The sequence below is a fragment of the Choloepus didactylus genome, chromosome 13, assembly GCF_015220235.1.
Source record: "Choloepus didactylus isolate mChoDid1 chromosome 13, mChoDid1.pri, whole genome shotgun sequence".
NCBI classification, from domain to species: domain Eukaryota; kingdom Metazoa; phylum Chordata; class Mammalia; order Pilosa; family Megalonychidae; genus Choloepus; species Choloepus didactylus.
Window position 1 is genome coordinate 47,040,961 of NC_051319.1, and position 22,682 is coordinate 47,063,642.

At 36.5% G+C, this 22,682-nt stretch overlaps 1 protein-coding gene across 1 annotated transcript in view; it reads right to left on the reverse strand.

Annotated features, from left to right (window-relative positions):
- FBXL17 (F-box and leucine rich repeat protein 17) overlaps positions 1–22,682 on the reverse strand; it is a 564,196-nt gene that overhangs the window by 18,053 nt on the left and 523,461 nt on the right. Inside the window, exon 8 of the mRNA XM_037801526.1 lies at positions 2,729–2,871. Within this exon, the coding sequence (XP_037657454.1) occupies positions 2,729–2,871 (143 nt within the window). The remainder of the gene's footprint in view (positions 1–2,728; positions 2,872–22,682) is intronic.

Here is a 22,682-nt window from a genome sequence, read left to right on the forward strand (position 1 = left end):
AAGGGGAGTGTGGTCCATATGGCTTTCCCAATCACATTGTCCACTCACCCTCTTTTTACATTGCAAATCTTTCTTCATCACTGTGCCTTAGTAAGGTAGTTAGTAAGATTGATTCCAGATATACAATGCCTTACAGAGGCATTAGTTTTCCTTTGTCATCTGTAGAAAATGTGATTACTGACATCTTTGTATAGAAAACAATAATCAATTTTAAATTTAGGTGAGAAAAAGTACAAAGGCAGTATCTCTAATCTGAGTTTATTTCTTTACTCTTTTTAATTTCCTGTCAAAATGGGATGGTAGGATGATACAATTTTTTTCTCATTTGGAAATCCAAATATCACAGCACAGGTTAATGATGTTGATAAGAATAATCACTAACAGATAATTTTCTAAACAGCAAACATTATTCTAAGTGTTTTATATATGTTAACACAGCAATTCTACAAGATAGCTACTATTATCAACCCCATTTTACAAATGAGGAAACAGAGGCTCTGAGAGTCTAACTTCCCAAGATAACACAACTAGTAACTGCCGAGCCCAGACTCAAACCTTAATTCTGGCTCCAGAGTCCATGCCCTCAACTACTAAGTTTTTTTCCTGGCTACCCAAATCTTTCTTTGAATCTTGATGACAATCCAAAATCGGGAGATGTGTAACAATACAAAATGTGAAAGATGAATAGCTACTTAACTCTAGGTTTCCATCCTACTCAAATCACCAAGCAGGGCTTTCTGTGCTTTATTTGTACTCTATGTGCGGTTGGAAGCTTCTTCTGTCCTCACAGAACCTCTCCTGTTGGGCTCAGAGCTGCCTTGAACCTGAGGATTCCATCCAGGCAAGACTGGGCCCAGCAATCTCTCAGGCTGGGCTCAGCTGTGCTGCAGCAGGCTAGGGCCAAAGAGCCTGTGCTCAAGCCAAGGGGCTCCCAGGACAGCTCTCGGGGTAGAGGAAGATGATGTGGAGTCTGCCTGAGGAAAGGGCTAAAAAGCTCAGGGAAACCACTACTCAGAAAGCCTCCCTATCCCCTTTTACACTTGAATTTGGGTAGAGAAGGACTCATTCCTTAACTTACTAAAATCAGCTAAATGCTAGTCAGCAAATATGGCTGGAATAATCTTCTGTACTAACTGGAACATGTAATTTCTACAATTCATCTCTGAAAGTGGAGCTGATTTTAATAATGCTAAAGATACAGACTAGAAATAGGGTGATTTCCGAGAATGACTGTTGATACATAAAGATGTTTGGAATGCATCCACTTTGGTGTCTTTGGTTAGATAGCACTCAGATAGCAATTGCTTCTGGCAGAAACTGAGGAGCTCTGCTGTCATTGTTTGGTGTTTCTAGAGCACTCCATCTATTGTGGACCCTTTAACTTTGTTTTAAAAGAAGCCAGTTTAAAGTGACAGGGTTAGTAGCAGTGTTAGGTTAGTTAGTAGTGAGATTTGATGGAGACTTGGAACCCCAGGGTCTCAGTGCTGTTGCTTAGTTACAAAGTAAGTCTGCCTTCCAGGCTGGGCTGAAAATACATAATACAATCTCTCTAAACATAACTAACTGCAAAGGGCTAGCATAAGTTGGTGTTTTAAAGTATGTGGAGAGAAGAACTAGGTCAATTAATGAAAATGACAACGTACACAAGGGATTTGACCCATTCAAATTTGCTGCATTTAGGAAATGCATGCCCTCTGAGAGATATGTATATTGCGTTTCACTTTCTTTAGCTAAATTTATCCCTAATCACTTTTGCAAAAGTAGTGCACATGTGTAAACTAGGATAAGATGCCAGCACTTTCTGAGCAAGTATCCAGGGTGAAGCAGGCACCATGCCTAGAGACCACCTCGGGTTGTGCCAAGATTATTGGACATGGAGTCTGAAGAGTGGGTTGAAATCTTGGTTGAATGGCCTGGGGTTACAGTGCTTGGTCTTTCTGAACCTCCATTTTCTTACCTTTATAATGCAAATAACTATTTCTTAGGCCTGTTGTAGAGAATAAAAGTGGCAGTAACATGGGGGGAGGCACTTGCATAGTGCCTGGTATTTAATATAGATTTTTATTACCTTTCCGCTCAGTCTTCAAAAGTCCCCATGTAAAATGTGGTGCCATTTCCCAAACTCATGCTCACGTCTCTGGCCAATCCCATGGGCCTTCAGCTAGGTCTCTGGGACCATTTCTCATCACGTGCTAAGAGTGGCATCTTAAGGATGGAGAGAGGCAATCTCCCACATAACATCATCTCACTAGACCTCTCTTGTTCCCAAATGGCCAAATCGCACAGATGTTGTACACTGAAATTGTATACTTGTGACAAAACAATTTGGCATTGTTCTTTCCACCTTACTGTTACAGGAAACTTGGAACCCAGAACTGAATTTTACTGTTAGCCCCTTGCAGTTTGCCATGCTACCTTGTTTTATTTTGGTCCATGGACTTATTGATAGGAGACCAAAATCTAAGTTAACTATGTATATGATTGCGTCTTCTTTCTGCATAAGCGTAAAATTCATTATTAAATAGAGGATTGCAAAAACAATCTCAGATAAGTTTAGAAAACCAGCATCTTAAAATACATAGCTGTAATACATGTTTTTAGAGAGTTTACACACACTTGCACACACACTCACACATGGGGATGGGGGAAGAGAGAAAGAGAGGGAGAATATGATATCAAGCTATTAACTCTACTGATATATAGAAAACAAATAATACACAATTCTTACTTTATCACATCTCATCAGCCCCAAATATCTCAGAGACTTGCTGCTCTGTGCAATCAGGGTGGCTCCTTGATCTGTAATTTCTTTACACCATCCAACATCCACAGTCTCTATGGTCATGCTGTATCGCCCAATGGCAATCAGTGCTGCAAAAAGGGGCAGAGACAAAACAAGTGAGCAAAATGTTAGGTGTGCAAAGGATCTCTTTTTGATTATGACCATTTCTCTCATTTCCTCACTAAATTTGTTCTTGAAATGTTGTGTGTAAATGAATTTTTTGTAAACTAAATTAAATTTGAAATGCTTTAGGGAAGCTTGCCCTATGACAAACCCTTCTGCAAAGTGAATAATCATTCTATAATTTTCCTTTCATTGGAACAAAACCTTTTATCAGTTTTACTCATTATAAGGTTACTGTGCTTTCAAACATTCATATCTGTGGAAAGAATAAATTAAAATGACCTACACATATAACATTACAAGAAACCCCAAGTGGTAACTAAAATTTACCTAAGATAACTTTAATCATTTTCTTTTTAGAAAAAACCATGTAAACACCATTTTGAGGTGTGTTACACGGGATGTGAATTTCTTTACCGACTGGCATAATTTTTTCCATCTGTCCATGAACTGTAAAATGTAAGAGTAAATAATATTTTTCACATTAGTCTGTCTTAGGACTGTTAGGCATTAAGATTACATTATATACACAGTTGAATTTAATTGGTACCATGCTAGAATGCATTAAAGGAAATGCATTTGTTATGGTGAATTTCCTCACTGTATCAGAAGTCTTCCTTCTATTAACATATAAAATGAAGCCTGTCACCTGAAAACTATGACAGCATCTCTAGTCTTCCTGACTATTTAGCACTGTACCACTACTAAAGTGCAGATGCTTATCCCATAATCTAAGATGTGCACTACTCATCCTTGCAAAGCTCCGTAACCCATCATCCTGTCAAAGCAACCAATTGGTGAATGTATCTCTTTTCTACAGACTTCTGACCTGACAGATGTGCACACCTCTACATTTATTGATCAGAAAAACAGATTTCAAAACTCCAGCCAGAATAAGTGTGTGGTGCATTGGTCTGAGAATGAAAACCCTGAAAACAATGTCACAAATAATAAAAAAGAAAGAGAAATTGCTAATTATTGCCCCATTCTAAGATAGCATGAGTTGATTTCTGTGACTTTAAAGACAGATGAAATTTTCAAAATATGCCAGTGCTGAATAGGTTGAAAGTGAATTACTCATGTAAGTAAATGTTAACTCTTATAGCTTACAGAAAAGAACACTTGGCAAAATTTCTTTGCCAATCTACCTCAGTAATTTATGTGTTTGGGGTCTCCCCCCCAACTAGAAAATGTAAGCCCATGCATTTTAGTATCAAAGCACTCTCAGGTTGCCAAATATTTAATATTTATAAAAACAGTAATTATGACCCCAGATTTTCCAGAGAAAGTATTATAGAGGAAGGTTTTATGTTTTCTTTTCCTTTGTGTGTGTGTGTGTGTGTGTGTGTGTGTGTGTGTGTTCTTCACATGTCACCAGTTTTTTGATACTCTCCTTGCACAGGCTATTTTGGCATTAAAGTTTTTCAAAGGGGGAGAAAAATCTGCAGCTATTAAAGGTTTGCTGAAATGGTGTTAATAACATTTATGCATAGTAGGAGCAATATCTCAGGTTAATCCTGTTGATGTCCCAAACCTAAGAAAATTATTGGTCTTTCTGATATTGTCATAATCTTCACTGGATAGGATATCCTGAAGCTCTCCGATGATAAATAAAGTATGAGATACATCAAAGAAATTCCTTTCAATACAAAGTGCTCAAACTATGATCTCAAAAGATGACAAATTGCAAGTTGCAAGATAGCCCAAGGTCGGTAGATTGTGTGTGGTTGATTTCTCTGAAGCATGAGACTAGAACATGAAACTCCTGCACTATTCAGAAAATGGTAAAATGAATGATATAAGTTCTCAGAGATGGTTTTATAAGCAAATGAAGAACTAATGAAAATAATTTCAAGAGGCCTTCCAGAAGAGCTGGCCTAGGTCTTGAGAGATGAGAAAGGAGTCTCCAGAGAAGCAAAGGGGTGAAGGCAAGTATGTCAGGCTCAGGAAATATCCTGTGGTAAGAGGTGTGGGAGTGCAGGAGCACTGGAGGTTTTTCTGTGGTTGAAGTAAAAACAAGTATTAGAAAGAGGCAAAATTCATTCATTCCAGAAGAATTTTTTCAATGATTTATGGCATTGGGCTAGGCACAGGAGTTACAACAACCAGAGTACTTGCCATCATGAGGCTATGACCATAAAAACGGGGGCCTACTAGAATCCTTTGATTATAAAATACATACCGAATAATTAACCTCTCTCTAAATATATCCTGCTCTTGAAATTTAGTCATGAGCTAGCTGTGAAACCTGTAGGGTAGTATAGTCACAAATTCAATTCCAGCATCACTACTTAGTAGATGTCTGATCTTGGGATGACATTTAACTTTTCTGAACTTTCTCACCCAGGCAGTGGGGATGTTTGACTAATATCCAGCCTACTTTAAGGGTTGGTTTGAGGTTGAAATGAGATAATACATGTAAAGGACTACTTTGGACTACATAAATACAATGATTTATTTGATGTCTCCCCAAATTATCCTTCAGTGTTGCAGTCAATACAAAATAAAAAGACTTGAAAGAGTTTTGGAAAATAAAGATCTGGGCAAATGAAGCATTGTATAAGTACTGAGTCATGTGTCCCTGCTAGAGTTCCTGAACTTCCTACTCTCTACCAGTGCTCGTGAACTTGGTAGACCACACCTGGGCTGATAGGTCTGTAAATGTAATGCATGATTACTACCTTCATTAGGGGCTGTTGGTACATTACAATGGTATTTATTGAGCCGTGAAAAGGGATAAATTATGCATTTCTCATCCATCAGACTGACAAAAATTAAAAAAGCGTGACAACACATTCTGTTGGTGAGGCCATGGAGAAATAAGCACTCTTATACATTGCTGGTGGGAATGTATATTGACATAACCCTTCTCAAGGGAAATTTCGCAATACTAAAGAAAAACACATATATACCTTTTGACCAAGAAAATCCACTTCTAGGAATCAATTCTGAAGATATACTTCTAACAGTAAAAATTTGTATGTATACATGTTTATTCATTGGAACATTGTTTGTAACTGCAAAATAATGTAAATAACCTGTATGAGTGGTTGAATAAACTATACTACATCCCCACACTGGAATATTATGCAGCTGTAACAAAAGAATGGGGTAAATCACTAAGAACTGATTTGGATTGCCTTCCAAATCATTAAGTGAAAAAAGTAAAGTACAAAACAGTATATATGGTATGCTACCACCTTTCATATATGACAGAGGGAATATAAGAAAATACACATGTATCTGCCCACTTGTGCAAAGAAGAACAGAAAGAATAAACCAGCAAGTACAGACTGCTTATCTCCAGAGGGTGGGTGAGAAAGGGGTGGGAAGAAGGGGGCATGGAATGTGGGGGGAGGGGCAGCGGCGGGGGAGACACTTCTTGGATTATCCCTTTCTGTATAGCATTGACTCTCTGAACCTTATTAATGTTTCACATACCTCCCAAAATAAACAATTAAAACCAACAAAGATGGTGTTGGGGTGGGGTGCAAAGTGGAATATAAACAATAACAAATGAACCTAATTGTATCACAAATGAACAGCATAACCCAGATGAGTAATATAACCACACAGAACAAGATGACAACAAAAAGAATGAATTTAAGTAGCTTTGGAAAACATTATTTTGACTGGATACTGAAGGTGAAAAATTAAAATTGCCATGAGCTAACACTTCACTCCAGTTAGTAAATCTATTTCTCCCAGGGGCATGAGTTAGCAATTCAACAACTACTTTATGTTTAATCCAGAATTGTAAATAATGAGGGTCAGCCTTTTCACCGTAGGAAAAAGAAGTTAAGATAAGAAAAGGGGGGAGGCTATAATAAACCTTGTGGTATTGAATTGGAATCAGAACACATGGGTTTTAAGAGAGAGAGAGAAAATGTGATGGTGCATGTGTATGCATGGTTTAGTGCACATACGTATATTTCCTATCGTTTTCTGCTGCCTGGGAGCAATGACAATCCAGTAGCAGGGAACTACTAGCACCCACATCTTGGTTTCTAAATTACTAGTCTCCAATGAAAGGAATCAGGGCTTCTTAAGGAAGTGGTTGGTTCCAGGACTGGGGCAGGGAAAATACAAGATGATGATTCTGGAACATCTTGTGATGTCAGAATATAAAGAAATGCTTAAAAAAGGATGGGGGCAAGTCAAAATGACATGGGGGCCAATCAGAAGAGGTTGCCAATGGCCAAAACTGGAACCATTTGAGCATCAAGATAAACAATGAGAATCTTGGATTATAATTCATAACATAAAATAAGTATTCACAAGTAAATAAATAATTGAGTAAATAAAAACAAAAAAACCAATTACTAAATAAATAGAAAATGAGGGTCAGCTCTTCCTTATAGAAGAATGCAGTATAGAATTCTGCATTCTGTAATGCGGAAAGAATGAGGAAAATACAAATACATCATCAGGCAAAGACCACAGTGAAGATACTGTCAAAGATATGCATCAATTTCAAAGGAAAAAAATGTAAATTTACATTGGAGAAACCGAGCTGGCACCCACCACCTTAACCAAGTGATCAAGGTTAGCATCACCAGAAATAACAAATCTAGACATTGCATGTCCTTGATCAGTTCTGTGTTATTCTTGTTAAAATGAATAACACTCATTAGAAAACATCACACAAACCCAATTGAGAAATATTCTTCAAAATTATCCATCAGTACTCATCAAACAGGTCAAGGTCATGGACTACAAGGAAAAGAATGAGGAACTATCACAGATTGGAGGAATTTAGGGAGACATGACAACTAGATACAATGTGGGATCCTGGATTGAACTCTAGAACAAAGAAAGTAGGGGATAAAATGGTGAAATTCAAATAAGATCTGTAGTTAGGTTAATATTGTTGTTTCAATGTTAATTTCCTGGTTTTCATAATTGTACTAAGGTTATGTAGGCTGTTATTATTAAGGGTAGTCCAGAGTACTAATATTTTTGCAACTTTTCTGTAATTCTAAAATTTTTTCAAAACAGAGTAAAAAACACATGGATAAGCCAAGAATAGTTAACAAATGAATAAACTAAGTAAATGACTGGAATTTTCTAAGTGAAACAGGTATTCTTTTCATACTGAAATATCTGACATACAAATGTTAGGACTAAAAATATATTTTTTTTTCTCAAGGGAGCAAGATCTCATCTATTAGTTACACAAGTACACTAACAAGTGACCTGCATGTGCCATTTTGTCCTTTCCAGTTCTGTCTTCCACTGTGTATCTTTATACCTATAATAAAATCAGAAGAAATGTCCCAGTGCTTGAAAGAATTAGCATTAAAATTTAACAGTAGGATTACCATCTTTCATGTAATACCTGGATAAAAGTCATTTGTAAAGAAATTTCTTGGCACAGTTCCAAAGAGATAAATATGAAAAGTGTTCTTCTTTATGGAAGCCACAGAAGCTTCAAAAACAAAGAAATGACACACTCAGAGACATTTGTTGTTGTGTTCACCGTCTCTGCAAAGGCTCTTTCCATCCCCACAGAGACTACAGCAGTGGTTCCCAAGCCTGGCTATTCCGGAGACTCACAGGTGCCTCCTGCAAGCACAGACGCCCGATTTCCACCCCTGGAGATTCTGATTGAGGAGAAGCTACTAAAGCTCCTGTGATCCCAACGTGCAGCCAAGGACTGAGGCCCACTGGAACCGAATAACCTTCAAAGTCAGTCAACTAAAAACAAAAGAATACACTTATTTGTAAAGGACATAAATAGCCTATGTACAATGTGTTATGATATTTTAAAACAATTTTGCCTCTCAATCAGTAGTGAATTTTTACAGAAAAATCTAGTACTTTCATCTTTATTTCTACTTTATATCCTTTCCTTCAATTTTTATTTATTATTATATTCTTCTTATTATTTTCTAGGAAACCCAACACTGACCATACCCATGATATTTTTCCAAGTTTGCTCTCTTTTGCAAATATTTTCCTTCACTACATTGCACTTATTTTATATCTCTCATGCAGCATATTAGAGTTATTTATCAACATGTTGGTCTTCTCATTAGATTGTAAAGTCTTTGAAGGAGCAAATGTGGATGGAGTATGCTTTATTTAGGACCTCTGAATTTCTGAAATCAAGTGTCACTCATTGATTATGATTTTAATGACTCGTTTTGAAGTATAACATGCATGCAGAAAATTGCACAAATCCTAAGGGTGCAGCCTGATGAATTTTAACAAAGTTAACATAACTGAGTAACAGAATCTAGAATGAGAAAAAGAATGTGACCAGCACGTCTGAAACCCTCGTTGCCCCCCACACCAGTCACTGCTATCCTTCTAACAAGGATAACCGCTATCCTGACCTACAATCACCACGAGTTAGTGTTTCTATTTTTGAGCTTTATATAAACAGAATCAAATACCAAATACTCTGTTCCTGGGTTTTTTGCTCTCTTCAATTTTTAGAGTCACCCACATCATTACATATACATGGTACTTTGCTTATTCACATGTTGTTCATATTCCATTCTCCTGTAGATGGGCATTTGGGCGTTTTCTGTTTTTTTGGCCATTATGAATAATGCTGCTAGGAACATAAGCATACAAGTGTTTGCGCAGACATATGTTTTCATTCCACTTTAGTAAATACCTATGAGTGGGATTGATGAAATGCATGGCAACTGCATGTTTAACTTTATAAGAAACTGCCAAAACGTTTTCCCTAGTGGCTGTACCATTTTACATTCCTACTAGCAATGGAGCAGGGTTCCAGTGTCTCCACATCCTTGCTAATACTTGGTGTTGTCTGTCTGTTACTTTGATTATAGCCATTCTAGTGGGTGTGTGTTGGTACCTCATTGTGGGCTTTAATTCCCATTTCCCTAAGGATGAATGATATTGTGTAACTTTCCACAGTGCCATATACTTTTTCCCTAATTGACTCTCTCCTTACAAGTTTTCAGTGATTATCTATTAAATTAAATTGACAAAGAAGGGAAGGTGCAAAGGAATTCTTCTATTATTAGACTATGGCAAAAAAAAAAAAACAAAAACAGATTTCTAACCAACAGATAAATTTCCATGTCATCTGAAGGAAAGTGCCAATAAAAGAAACTTAGTCTACCCTTTGGAGACATGAAACTTGAAATAAGAAAGTAAATTCAGGAAAAAAAGGTTATAGAAAACTTTTCAAATGCTCAGTTATTTATAGAAATTTCAGACTGTGTAATAAGCTTTATTTAGGAATTCTGAGTCTCTGAAAATCAGGTGAAAAATAAATATAATAAAAAGGGTTGCCCAACAATTGTGTTTAACATTAGAGAGTGCAAACTTTGCAAGTGGAGGCATTCATTTTACATAACTGTGCTTACTGAGTTCAGAATAGCAACACACAAGTATTGTCTGACTCCTAAAGGGAGAAAGCTGGCTGTGGCCCTTGACCTTTCTGGGGAGAGGCTCTTCTGCCCTATACATCCTAAAATGGAAATACAAGCATTATTTATAGGCACCATCTGCTTTCTTTCCTGTGAGATAAACAAGTTGGTAGAAAAGTTCAAGAAAAGGATTTTTTTTTTTTTAAAGGCCTCTAAAACATCTGGAGAAAGGAGTATTTTTTCCCCTTTATCCCATCTTATTCCTTTTGATTTTACAAGCAGAAAGACACAAATCTGATCATGAATTAGAAACTATTTCAGATTATGTGACTTCCAAAAGTATAATGAACAAGGGGCATATTTAGAACTAACCTACATTTAACAGGAATCTAACCCACTGCTTTGGTTTTCAGTGGCATCATGTTTGGTAACCAGCTCTTTGAGTGGAATGTTAGATTCCCCTGACAATCCCTCCTATTAAAGTTTAGAATTCAGGATGAGGAAGGAAAAAAAGCATTACCACTCTAACATCAGCCAAGAAATTACAGTCCCTGGTTCAATGATTCTTTTTTTATTACAGTCTGCATAAATACATATATTACTTATCAAAGAATTATGCATCCTTTCAGAATCCTAACATCATATTAGATTTTCTCACTTAATGAGAAGTGAACTCTGGGCTTAAACATGCTGGTTCATAGATATGGAAAAGTATACTAGTGTCTCTCTTATATACCTGGCTTGTCCACCTTTCTGAACTGAATTTTCCAGACCACAGTGAAGACAGATCATCAGTTTCACGCAAGTGCCATATATAAAATATCTGACCCAGTGTGCAAAAGAGTAGGATGCAGTTTCAGTGACCACTTAAGATATGCCAAAGATAGTGACTGCATATGTTTGTGCGGTCAGGCTGATTGATAAACACCGTAAAACAAGCTTGATGCTGAAGAGAAGGAAACACTAGGAAGAGGAAAGAACATGTGGGGATAATGTCAGCAGAGTAAATAGATAATCTCTTCTTATATTTAACAAATACTAATTTGAGTACCTACTATGGACCAAGATAATGTTTTAGGGGCTATGGATAGAGAGAGCTAATCCCCACTCTCAAGGAGCTGACATTCTAGATACAAATAAATAAGTGATTAGAATATACAGTCTGCTAAATGATGATAATGCTTTGGAGAAAAATTAAGCAGGGAGCAGGGGTGGGAGTTTTGCAATGAAATTAGGGTGATCAGGGAAGGCATCATAGAAAAGGTGACATTTGACCAAGGACGTGAGAGAGCTAGGGAGCAAGCCAAGCATATATCTAAGGGAAGAGCGTTCTAGCCAGAGGAAAGCAAGTGCAAAGGGCATGAGGTGGGAAGGTTGTTGGTTTGTTCTAGAATCAGAAAAGAAGTAAAGGATAGAGTAGCTGAGATGAAATCACGGTGACAGCAGAAAAAGGGGTGGACAAAATCATCTGGTAGGACATTTTAAAGAGATTGGCTTTCACTCTAAATTAGATGGGAAGCCACTGGAGGTTGTGGGGCAAAGGAGTGAATGCAGGAGTGTTTTGGTTTCAGGGCTGAGAATAGATTGTAAGGAGGCAAGAACAGAAGAAGAGAGAGCAATTAGGAGGCTACCACAATTAACCAGGCAAGAAGTGATTGTGGCATGGCCCAGAGTAGCATGAGAGAGATGAAGAGAAGAGAGTGAATTCTGGATACATTTTAAAGGTAGAGCCAACAGTATGTGCTGACAGCTTGGATGTGTAGTGGGGAACAAATAGAGGAGCCAAGGATGTCAAAAGAAAAGAAATCTTTTCTTGGCACTTATATTTGAAAGAAATTTCCTATATGGAATTTTATATAGCTGCTCTTTGTATCCTTATGTGTCTAAGTGCCCTTCTGTTGATATGAATATATTGGTTTCTTCTACTGGATATAAACTCTACTGAGAAGGGCAAAGAACACCTTTCTGCAGCTCTGTGTTGTTGTTGTCTAGCACAGAGCCTTTACTTCAAAATATATTCATTTTTACATGTGCAGCTTAGATCTCACAATAATAAGCACTTAGGGGGAAAAAACCTTGAATGGGGTCTTGTTTGTGTTCTCTAGAGTTCACACATACTCATTCTTTTGTTCTAAAAACTATCTGTTGAGAAGCTACAACATGTCTGTCACCATGATGACTACAGTTATCTGCTTTGGGAGAGCAAAAGTAATACATATTTTTCCTGGTATGTTTCTATATGTAAAAAAGTTTCTATGCTAGGCATGTTTTACTTTTACAAAGGAAGTAAAAATCAGTTTTTTTAAAATGTACTACTGAACAGATCACTTAATTTCACCAGAGTAAAGCCAAGACCTTGACATTTAATATGTTGAATTTTCTCTCTGACCCAAGTGCTCCTCAAGGCAAACAAATAAACACATTTACTGGTACCAAAATTCAATACCTAAAATCAAATGAAATCATATGAAAAAAGCATAAAGCTGTTTACAAGCTAAAACTAAAATCAGAGAATGTAACTCAGTTATTTCTCCCAAGCTGTAACCAGAGCAGAACACTCAGGAACTGATGTCTGTAGCACGGATTAGCCTAGATACTTGCAATAATTTTTGCTTATGGGCATTTCTGCCATATGAAGGGAAAAGGAAATGAAAACATGGAATTCAAAGCATTTCAATTTGAAGTCTCAGAGTTTAGTGGTGAAATGGATTAAAATGTGGAGAACACTCAAGTTTCTCTATTCTTTTTCTGTTTTCAATTTTCTCCATTATCTTCATATCAACAGCTCCATTCTATTGTCGGTTTGCTCTCTAATACGTGCCTGTCTTTCACAAAATCCAATGACTACTTCAACCCCAAAAGCCAGTAATAGGGCTTATGTGGATCACTGGCAGTGCTAGGGACTAATGAAAATTAGGAAACAAACAAACAAAGGAATGGAAAGTGGAAAAAGAAAGAGCACAGGAGAAAGTAATGAGAGGGAAAGGAATGACACTGAAAAAAGAAAAAATAAATGACATGCCCAGAGCAAGTAGTATAGATGCTACAGAAGGGAGAGTCCCAGTTCTGAATCTTCTCACCTGGGACTTTAAACCATGTGCACAAGTACACATGCACATGTGTACACACATATATACACACAAACACACAAATACATATTTATCCCTAGGCCCTACCCCAGGGGTAGATTTACCTTAAAGCTCATAAAGATTAAGCTTCAGGGTCTCCCAATTGCATGGATCCTTTACAAGGACCTGAGTCCTAAAAATGTGTTTACATGGTCATATATTTTTGTAAAATCTGTAAAAATAAAATAATTTTGTACTCATTTTCTTAAAGGGAGCCCCCAGTTTGTATAAGCCTCAGTCTCTGTAAAATCCTGAATCTGTCCCTGCCCCAACTCAAAAAATTTCAATTCAGTGGGTCTGGGGGTGGATAGCAGGATGATGTGTCTCTCTTATTTTTTTAATGTCACCAAGCGATTTTGATACACAGCCAGGTTTGGCAATTACTGATGAAAGACTACAGACTAATCAGTTTAATGAGTCCCTGACATCTAGGTAGTATTTCTTTCTGGAGCTTTGCCATCATTGATTGGGACATAAACCATATACCACAATGTAGTTTGGAAAAAGCTGACAATTGGCAACATTCGCTTCCACATTGCAATGATGAATCACATAATCCTCTGTGCCAAGTAATTAACTATCCATTTGTATGTACCGGCTGTAGTTATATAGTCCTTTTCAGAGAGGAAGGAAGGGAATTTGCACATAACATTAACAGTTGTTAATACCAAGCAAATAGAGTAAATTGGATTTATTAAAAAGAGTATGTGTGTGGATTTTTTCCCTCGGAGTTGATATAATTTGTCTAGCTTTCTAATTATAGTTGGGACAGAAAATGGCTGAACTCAAAGACCTCTCACAGCATCTAATAAACTTTTACTTACAAGGGGAACATTTCTCAGATTGGAGAATGACAAAAAATTTACTAAGCTTTTCCTGAAAGATAGCTAAAGGTGTTTCACCTATATGCAGCTGATGAATTAGCTTTAGCTAATAATCAGTGTCGTGAGACAGGGAAGAAGCAGCTTGTAATTACTTTGAAAAGAATGAAGGGACAGATCTGATAAAGAAACTAAATCAACTAATTCCTCTAGTGGCATACTGAGTGGGAGAGAAGCTGACTTAACTGCAAGTTTAAAGTGAGGTAAAGATAGAGGGGTATTAGTAGTTTTAATCTGCCTGGCATCCATTCCTATCTTCTAGTAAAAAATCCTCAATTTTCCTTTCCATAAGCTGCAGTTTGGGGACTGTAATCAAAGGTTCCATGCCTTCTCCAGACTGGGGATGTGTAGGTGTCCCGAACTTGATCAAACATACTCATTCACAGATTTCTGTATCCTGCCTGGGATGACTTAGGAAGAAACACAACTGGAACTGACCCATCTGGGGGAGGTTCCCCATTTTTTTCCAGTATATTTCTTTGTTTCTGTTTTCTTTTTTTTTTTCTTCACTTAAAATAGCCTCTGTTGATTTCAGTTACTTGCAACTAAAGAATCTTAACTGATACAGAAATCTATGTACATGAACAACTCAGTTATTCCCTTTAGCAAAAACAACCACAAAAACAACAAAAAGATTCTCAACAATGCCCAGGTGAAAGAATCACACCAGTAGAAAATATGAATATGTCTCAGTTAATAAACATTAGTTTAGTTGCGAGATATTCCGGAAATATCTGTACTTCTGTACTCACTGAATGTACTTAGCAGTCAAATTTACATAACTTTATTCAGTTCCCCCATGATATCTTCTAAATTTTTTTTTCAAACAATGACTATTGATTTTGTAAAAACAGCACAAACTAAATGCAAAAATTACATCATAAAGGGAGGAACAAAAGAAGAAATTTAAAAATTACTGTACATCCCAACACTGAGAAATACCTTTGCTAAGATATGGTAAGCCTCCTTCTAGAACCTTCTTCTGTGGTTTGGGATTGGTGCACAGACATCCTAGGACTTCCCTTTTCAGCGCTTGTTTGGATCCCATGTCTTCCCCATCATGGTTTATTCACTTTTGTGATGAATCACATCCTCTCAAGAGTTTTATGGGAGATAAAATATGAGCCCTTAAATGTCTGAAGGCATCTTTATTTAATTTTCACACTTAATTCATAGTCGGGAAGTATATATAGGATTCTAAGTTGAAAACCATTTCTTCTCAGAATTTTGAAGGCATTGTTTCATTTTCTTCTAGCTTCCCTTATTGCTTTTAAGTCATTCTTATTTTTGATCTGTAGCATGGCTCTTGTCTTTTTTACCCTGGATAACTTTTAGATCTCCTTTTTTATCCTTGGCAACCTCAAATTTCATGATGACATGCCTTGATGTAGATCTATTTTCATTCATGGTGCTGGACATTTGGTGGGCCCATTCAATCTGGAAACTCATCCTTCTTTCTTTCATAGCAAGCTGTTCTTTTTTCTTCAAGGATACACTTTTTTCCCTTATCCCTGAGGATAATATTTATAGTTTATGTTTTCTTCTGCTATCTGCATTATCTCTGTTTCCTCTGGGCCTCAATTTTCTGTTTGTTTGTTTTCATATCACTCTTTTAGGTGGAAAGCACTTCTCTATGACTGGTCATCTAAGCATCTTTAGTCATGTCACCCTGAGTTTCTAGGGTACCTGATGCCTCTAAAGGCTCAGCTTTGCAGAAGATCTGTAGGGCCAACAAGCTCATTTCTCACTGGCTCCCTCTCTAAAGGCATCTAGGTTATATTTAGGTTATGAGTTATTTTGCTTTGCTAAGACAGTTACCAGTCCTCTTTCTGATTTGTTTTCTAAAAATGTGTTGAAATCTCCCATCTTCTCTTATCTCCTTTCCTACTCTGTCTTTTTAAAAGCTTTTTTTTTTTTTTTTTTTTTTTTTTAATATCATTTTAGTAAGATTTTGGGAGGGAGAGAAAATAAATAAATTTATGGGGTTTATAGCCATTTTAACTGGTGAGAAAGAAAGCACATGGGAAATCTATGGTCTTTCTTAATTGTTCCCAGTTTTAGGCATTTGTTAAAAATTGCTTCCTTTGTGGTTGAATGAAGTATATAATTAAAGGAAAGGCTAGTCTCTTTACATGTGTATGTGTTACATACCCTGACTGTTAAAAGCAAAAATGAAAGGCAGAGGAAAAGCAGAACAACTTGGCACCAAGGGTAAGGAAAATATAATTAAACCTAAAAATTAATCAATTGTATTTTTTACTTATTCTGGTTCCTGTACTGTAATTCTGTTCTACAGAACCTAAATTTAGGTTAGTCCATATGGGTGAACAGACTATTTTTAAAACATAAGTTGTATATACTGGGGTGGACTTTAACTTCTTTATCAAGAAGAGCACTGTATTTACCTCTTGAGTAATAAAATACTTGAAATTAAATCCCAGATGCTTGAAAATTCTCAACATATTCTCAAGGAACAGTTTCTATAATTTGAATCTTCACAACATATTTGAGATACTTTTTCTGATTTGACTAACATCTCACACCCGCTAAATATTTTTATTTCAAGATATTTGAAAATAAAATACCAGTAAATGCCTGGTATTTTATGCAGAAGGGTATTTTCAGTAAAGAGATTATTTTTACAAAAATAAATGTATTAACATGACTTGTTCCAGTGTGTCTGTTAGTAAGAGAATTCAACTATGTTTAATTATAGCAAATCTTGATGAAATAGTATTGTGCTTCCATTTACCTCACTCCATCATCTACCCATAATATATGTAACAATCATTAAATAGAGCCAACTATTCTTTTAGGTCCAGAGAGATGTCTTCAAGAAAACAGTCTATGATTGATAGTTCTCCCAAATCAGTAATATCATGAATATTTATATATACTGCTATACACAAACTATTATTACTTTAAGAAATGCAATTTATCCTTGGTGATAATAGTTTTAAAAGTTAAAAAGCAGAATTTAAACATTTTAGTTCTCTGAAATTTTATAGGTTCAAGAAAACAGTTTAACAAAAGAGTATCAGATAACACAGTTCTTTATCTACTAATTATTAAATTTCACTTTTTTTAGATATGCATGCAACATATAGTTACCACTATGTGCTTAAAAATTATATATGTGCCCTAAACATATTACTTGGAAGAACTACTTAGACATCCAAAAAATTAAAGATTTAAAATAAACTTGCATCCCCAAAAGTTTTTATTTAAGTTCTTTGCATTTATTGAAGCTTCAGCTTATGCTCTCTTATAAAAGCAAGCCCTAAAAGGCAGTAAGTACAATATAGTTAATTTCTAGAACATATTTTCTCAGATGCCAAATAAAGTAAGCCTCTCCAGAGAAAGCATTATGGCCCAGAGTATTAGTAGATTTGCAATGCTACTAAACTCTCATAAAGAAGGGCTTACCAACTGCAAAATAAGTTCAATCATTTCATTCTGAGTATATTACTGCATCCATGAACATAAGCTACATTTCAGACTACAACGGAGCATATATTGTATTTTTTAATGGCTTTTATAAGATTCATATAATATTTGTAATTATTCCTCACTATATGGTGAATTTCATTAACTCAGGTAAAGCACTGCCTCATTTATTTGATATTATTGGGAAAGAAGGAATGCCATATAAGTGAAATGTCCAAGTAGCAGAAGCTTACTGCTTTATAGTAGATTAACTCATGTTAAATAGCCATTTTGTGGGTAAAAAATTGTTAAATATTGGCAGTTTGATACGTTTCAATTTTTACACCCAAAGTTTCTTATTTTAACTATTTTTGATAGGAATACTTCTGAGAAGCTTTATATCCTGTCTTATCTTTATGTATCTCATCAACCTTTTCCTTGATGATGATGATTTTTACTCTGCTGTAATTTGAGGCTGTGCTCAGAGCAACAGAAGAGCACTTTAGTAGACTCAAATTCTTATGGGGCCCACATAGGTAATGTAAATGAGCAAAATTGTTTTATTATATTATTTTGACAAAGACACACATTGTTTTCATACTATATATAGAAATATTATTTTCCTCCATAAAAAACTGCACTGGGTGGGAACTGAGAGGATTGTGGAAAGATGGCAGAATAGGAAGCTCCAGGAATCAGTCCCTCCACCAGAACAGCTATTAAACAGGAGGAACTGTCTGAATCAACTATTTTGACATTCTGGAGTTCAGTAAAACACTGTACAGCATTCAAGGAAGAAGAGGAGGATGAGGCTGGTAAATTACGGTAAACACTAGGAAATTGCTCTGTCCAAGTGGCAGTTACCATCACTCAATCCCATTCCTGTAGCAAATAGAAGTGAGATATGGCCCCTGGTATAGCTTTCTGGTACCAGAAAAGGACATAAAAATCCACTTTCCCAAGATCTGAGGTTGGCATGGGCCAATCACTGATCACCGTTCTGATGAGCTACTTCGGATTGCTGGGGCCTGGCCCTGAGGATGGCCGTTGTTCCAATCTGCCATGGACAAAGGTAAAGTCACAAGGGAAACTGGGAAATATCTTGATGCCATGGAAATTAAAATACAGTATACCAAAACTTATGGGATGAGACAAAGGCAGTGCTGAAAGGAAGGGAAATTTACAACTCTAAATGCTTACAAAAAAAAAAAAAAAAAAAAAAAAAAGAGAGAAAAAAGATTTAAAAAAAGAGACTTAGTCCTAAAAATGGAAGAATTAGAAAAAGAAGAGCAAATTAAGCCCAAATTGAGCAAAAGGAAGGAAATAACAAAGATTAGAGTAAAGAAACATGAAATAGAGAGTAAAAAGACAATAGGGAGAATCAACAAAACCAAAAGTTGGTTCTCTGAAAAGATCAATAAAATGAGCAAACCTTTAGCTAGACTGATGAAGAAAAAAGAGGACACAAATGACTACAATCAAAAATGAAAAGGAAGAAATTACTGCTGACCTCACTGAAATAAAAAGGACCATAAGGAGGCAGTAATCATGATTTGCAAAGGGTGCAGATGACCTAAGGATACATTGACTGAAGAATGGAATGGTGTACTGTGGTGTACACATACAGTGGAACATTGAGCAACTACAAGAAGGAGTGAAGCTGTGAGACACACAAGGTGAATGGATCCTGTACACAGTATTTGAGTGAAGTACACCAGAAATAAAGGCAAACACTTTAATGCCTCACCAATATGGACTAACTACAATATGTAAACTCAGAATTGAATCTTAGAACATAGCCTAACGTGGACATAGTAATTGTAATAGTCCCTAGATTGTAAGCTCTTACAGCAGTTAACTCTATCCCTGAATTGTAAGGCCTATCTCTAAACTTTGAGATGCTGATCCCCTAGCATATAACCTGATTGGTCTCTGGAACAATGCATATCTCTGAGACACGTGAAACTCAGAGCTAGAGCTCGGCAGATATGAATGTCAGTATTAGTGCATACAGCCACTGTTAAAAAAAAAAAAAAGGGCTGAAAAAGAGCCCAGACTTCAATTAGTGATATGAATGAAGCAGGTCTGGTTAAGACCAGGGCAAGCCAGGCCAAAGGGTAAAGGTTGAAACTGATTGTGTTTTAAAAGTTCAACTTCCATATGAGACCAAGGGAATACATACCTATTTGGTACAGGATCTAAATTTTCTAAACGGTACAACTCTACAGTCGATTTGTTCAAACACCACAATTGCATGGAACTTTGAATAGGAAGTGAGATATGGTACGTTAGTATAGGCTGGAGTGAAATAGTGACACATCCCAGAGTAATTTGGGCAGATAATAAAAAATATATTTACAGTCTCCCCCTCCCCAGCCCCGAGGATCTGGGGGAAGGTGCGGATGTGTTGGACATCCTCACCTGGACTGGTGTTGATGTTGTCACAAATATTGGGACTGGCGGTTTGATGTGCTGAGCCCTCGATCATGGGACTTGCCCTTATGAAGCTCGATACTGCAAAGGAGAGTCTAAACTTGCATACAGTTGTGCCTAAGAGTCTCCCCCTGAGTACCTCTTTGTTGCTCAGATGTGGCCCTCTCTCTCTCTAACTGAGCCATCTTGACAGGTGAACTCGCTGCCCTCCCCCCTACATGAGACCCGACTCCCAGGGGTGTAAATCTCCCTGGCAATGCAGAATATGACTCCCGGGGATGAATGTGGACCCGGCATCATGGGACTGAGAGTATCTTCTTGACCAAAAGGGGGATGCAAAATGAGACAAAATAGTTTCAGTGGCTGAGAGATTTCAAATGGAGTCGAGAGGTCACTCTGGTGGACATTCTTATGCACTATATAGATAACACTTCTTAGGTTTTAATGTATTGGAATAGCTAGAAGTAAATACCTGAAACTACCAAACTCCAACCCAGCAGTCTGGACTCCTGAAGACAATTATATAATAATGTAGATTACAAGGGGTGACAGTGTGATTGTGAAGACCTTGTGGATCACACCCCCTTTATCTAGTGTATGGATGAGTAGAAAAATGGGGATAAAAACTAAAGGACAAATGGGGTGGGATGGGGGGTTGATTTGGGTGTTCTTTTTTCACTTTTTAAAATTCTTGTTCTGGTTCTTTCTGATGTAAGGAAAATGTTCAGAGATAGATTGTGGTGATGAACGCACTATGTTATCATACTGTGGACAGTGGATTGTATACCATGGATGATTGTATGGTGTGTGAATGTATTTCAATAAAACTGAATTTAATAAAAAAAAAAAGACCATAAGAGTATACTATGAGTAACTGTGTGACAATAAATTAGACAACTTATATGAAATGGACAAATTCCTAGAAACAAACTACCTACACTGACTCAAGAAGAAATAAAAGATCTCAACAAACCAATTACTAGTAAAAAGATTGAATCAGGAATCAAAAACCTCCCAACAAAGAAAAGCCCAGAGCCAGAAGGCTTCACAGGTGAATTCTAACAAACATTCCAAGAAGAATTAACACCAATCTTACTAAAATTCTTCCAAAAAGTTGAAGAGGAGAGAATGCTCCCTAACTCAGTCTATGAGGACAACATCACCCTCATACCAAAGCTAGATAAAGATACCACAAGAAAAGAAAATTATAGACCCATATCTCTTATGAATATAGATGCAAAAATCCTCAACAAAATACTAGTAAACCAAATTCAATAGCCTGCCAAAAGAATTAAACACCATGATCAAGTGGGACTTATTCCAGTATGCAAGGTTGATTGAACATAAGAAAATCAATTAATATAATATACTACATTAACAGAATGAAGGAAAAAAAAATGCACATGATCATCTCAATTAACACAGAAAAGACATCTGACAAAATCCAGCACTGTTTCTTGATAAAAACACTTAGAGAAATACAAATAGAAAGAAACTTCCTCAAGATGATAAAGGGCATATATGAAAAACCCACAGCTAACATCATACTTAATGGTGAAAGACTGAAAGCTTTCCCTCTAAGATCAGGAATAAGACAAGGATGTCCACTATCACCACTGTTATTCAACATTGTATTGTAAGACCTAGCCAGAACAATTAGGCAAGAAAAAGAAATAAAAGGCATCCAAATTGGAAAGGAAGAAGTAAAACTTACCCTATCTGCAGATGACATGATCTATATACAGAAAATTCTGAAAAATCCACAAAAAAGCTCCTGGAGCTAATAAATTAATTTAGAAAAGTGATAGGATACAAGATCAACACCCCAAAATCAGTAGCATTTCTATACATCAGCAATGAACAATCGGAAGAAGAAATTAACGAAAATTCCACTTACAATAGTAACTAAAAAAATCAAATATCTAGGAATAAATCTATCTTAGGATGTAAAGGACTTGTACACAGAAGACTACAAAAACATGGTTAAAAGAAATCAAAGAAAACTTAAATAAATGGAAAGACATTGTACATTCATGGATTGGAAGACTAAGTATTAAGATGTCAATTATACCCAAAGTGATTTACAGATTCAACGGAACCCCAGCAAATCTTCCACAACCTTCTTTGAAGAAATAGAAAAGCCAACCATCAAATTTCTATTGAAGGGTAAGGGGCCTGGAATAGTCAAAGCCATCTTGAAAAAGAAGAATGAAGTTGAAGGACTTACACTTCCCCATTTTAAAATTTATTACAAAGCCACAGTGATCAAAACGGCTTGGCACTGGAACAAGGACTGACATATAGATAAATGGAATCAAATTAGGATCTCAGAAATCAACCTTCATCTTCATGGCCAACTGATTTTTGACAAGGGACAAAGATATTCAATGGGGAAAGAATTGTCTCTTCAAGAAGTGGTGCTGGGAAAACTGAATCTCCATTTGTGAAACGATGTGGGTGAATGCCTACCTCACACCATATACAAAAATCAACTCAAAATGAATTAAAGACCCCAATATAAGAGCCAGAACTATCAAACTGCTAGAAGAAAATGTAGGGA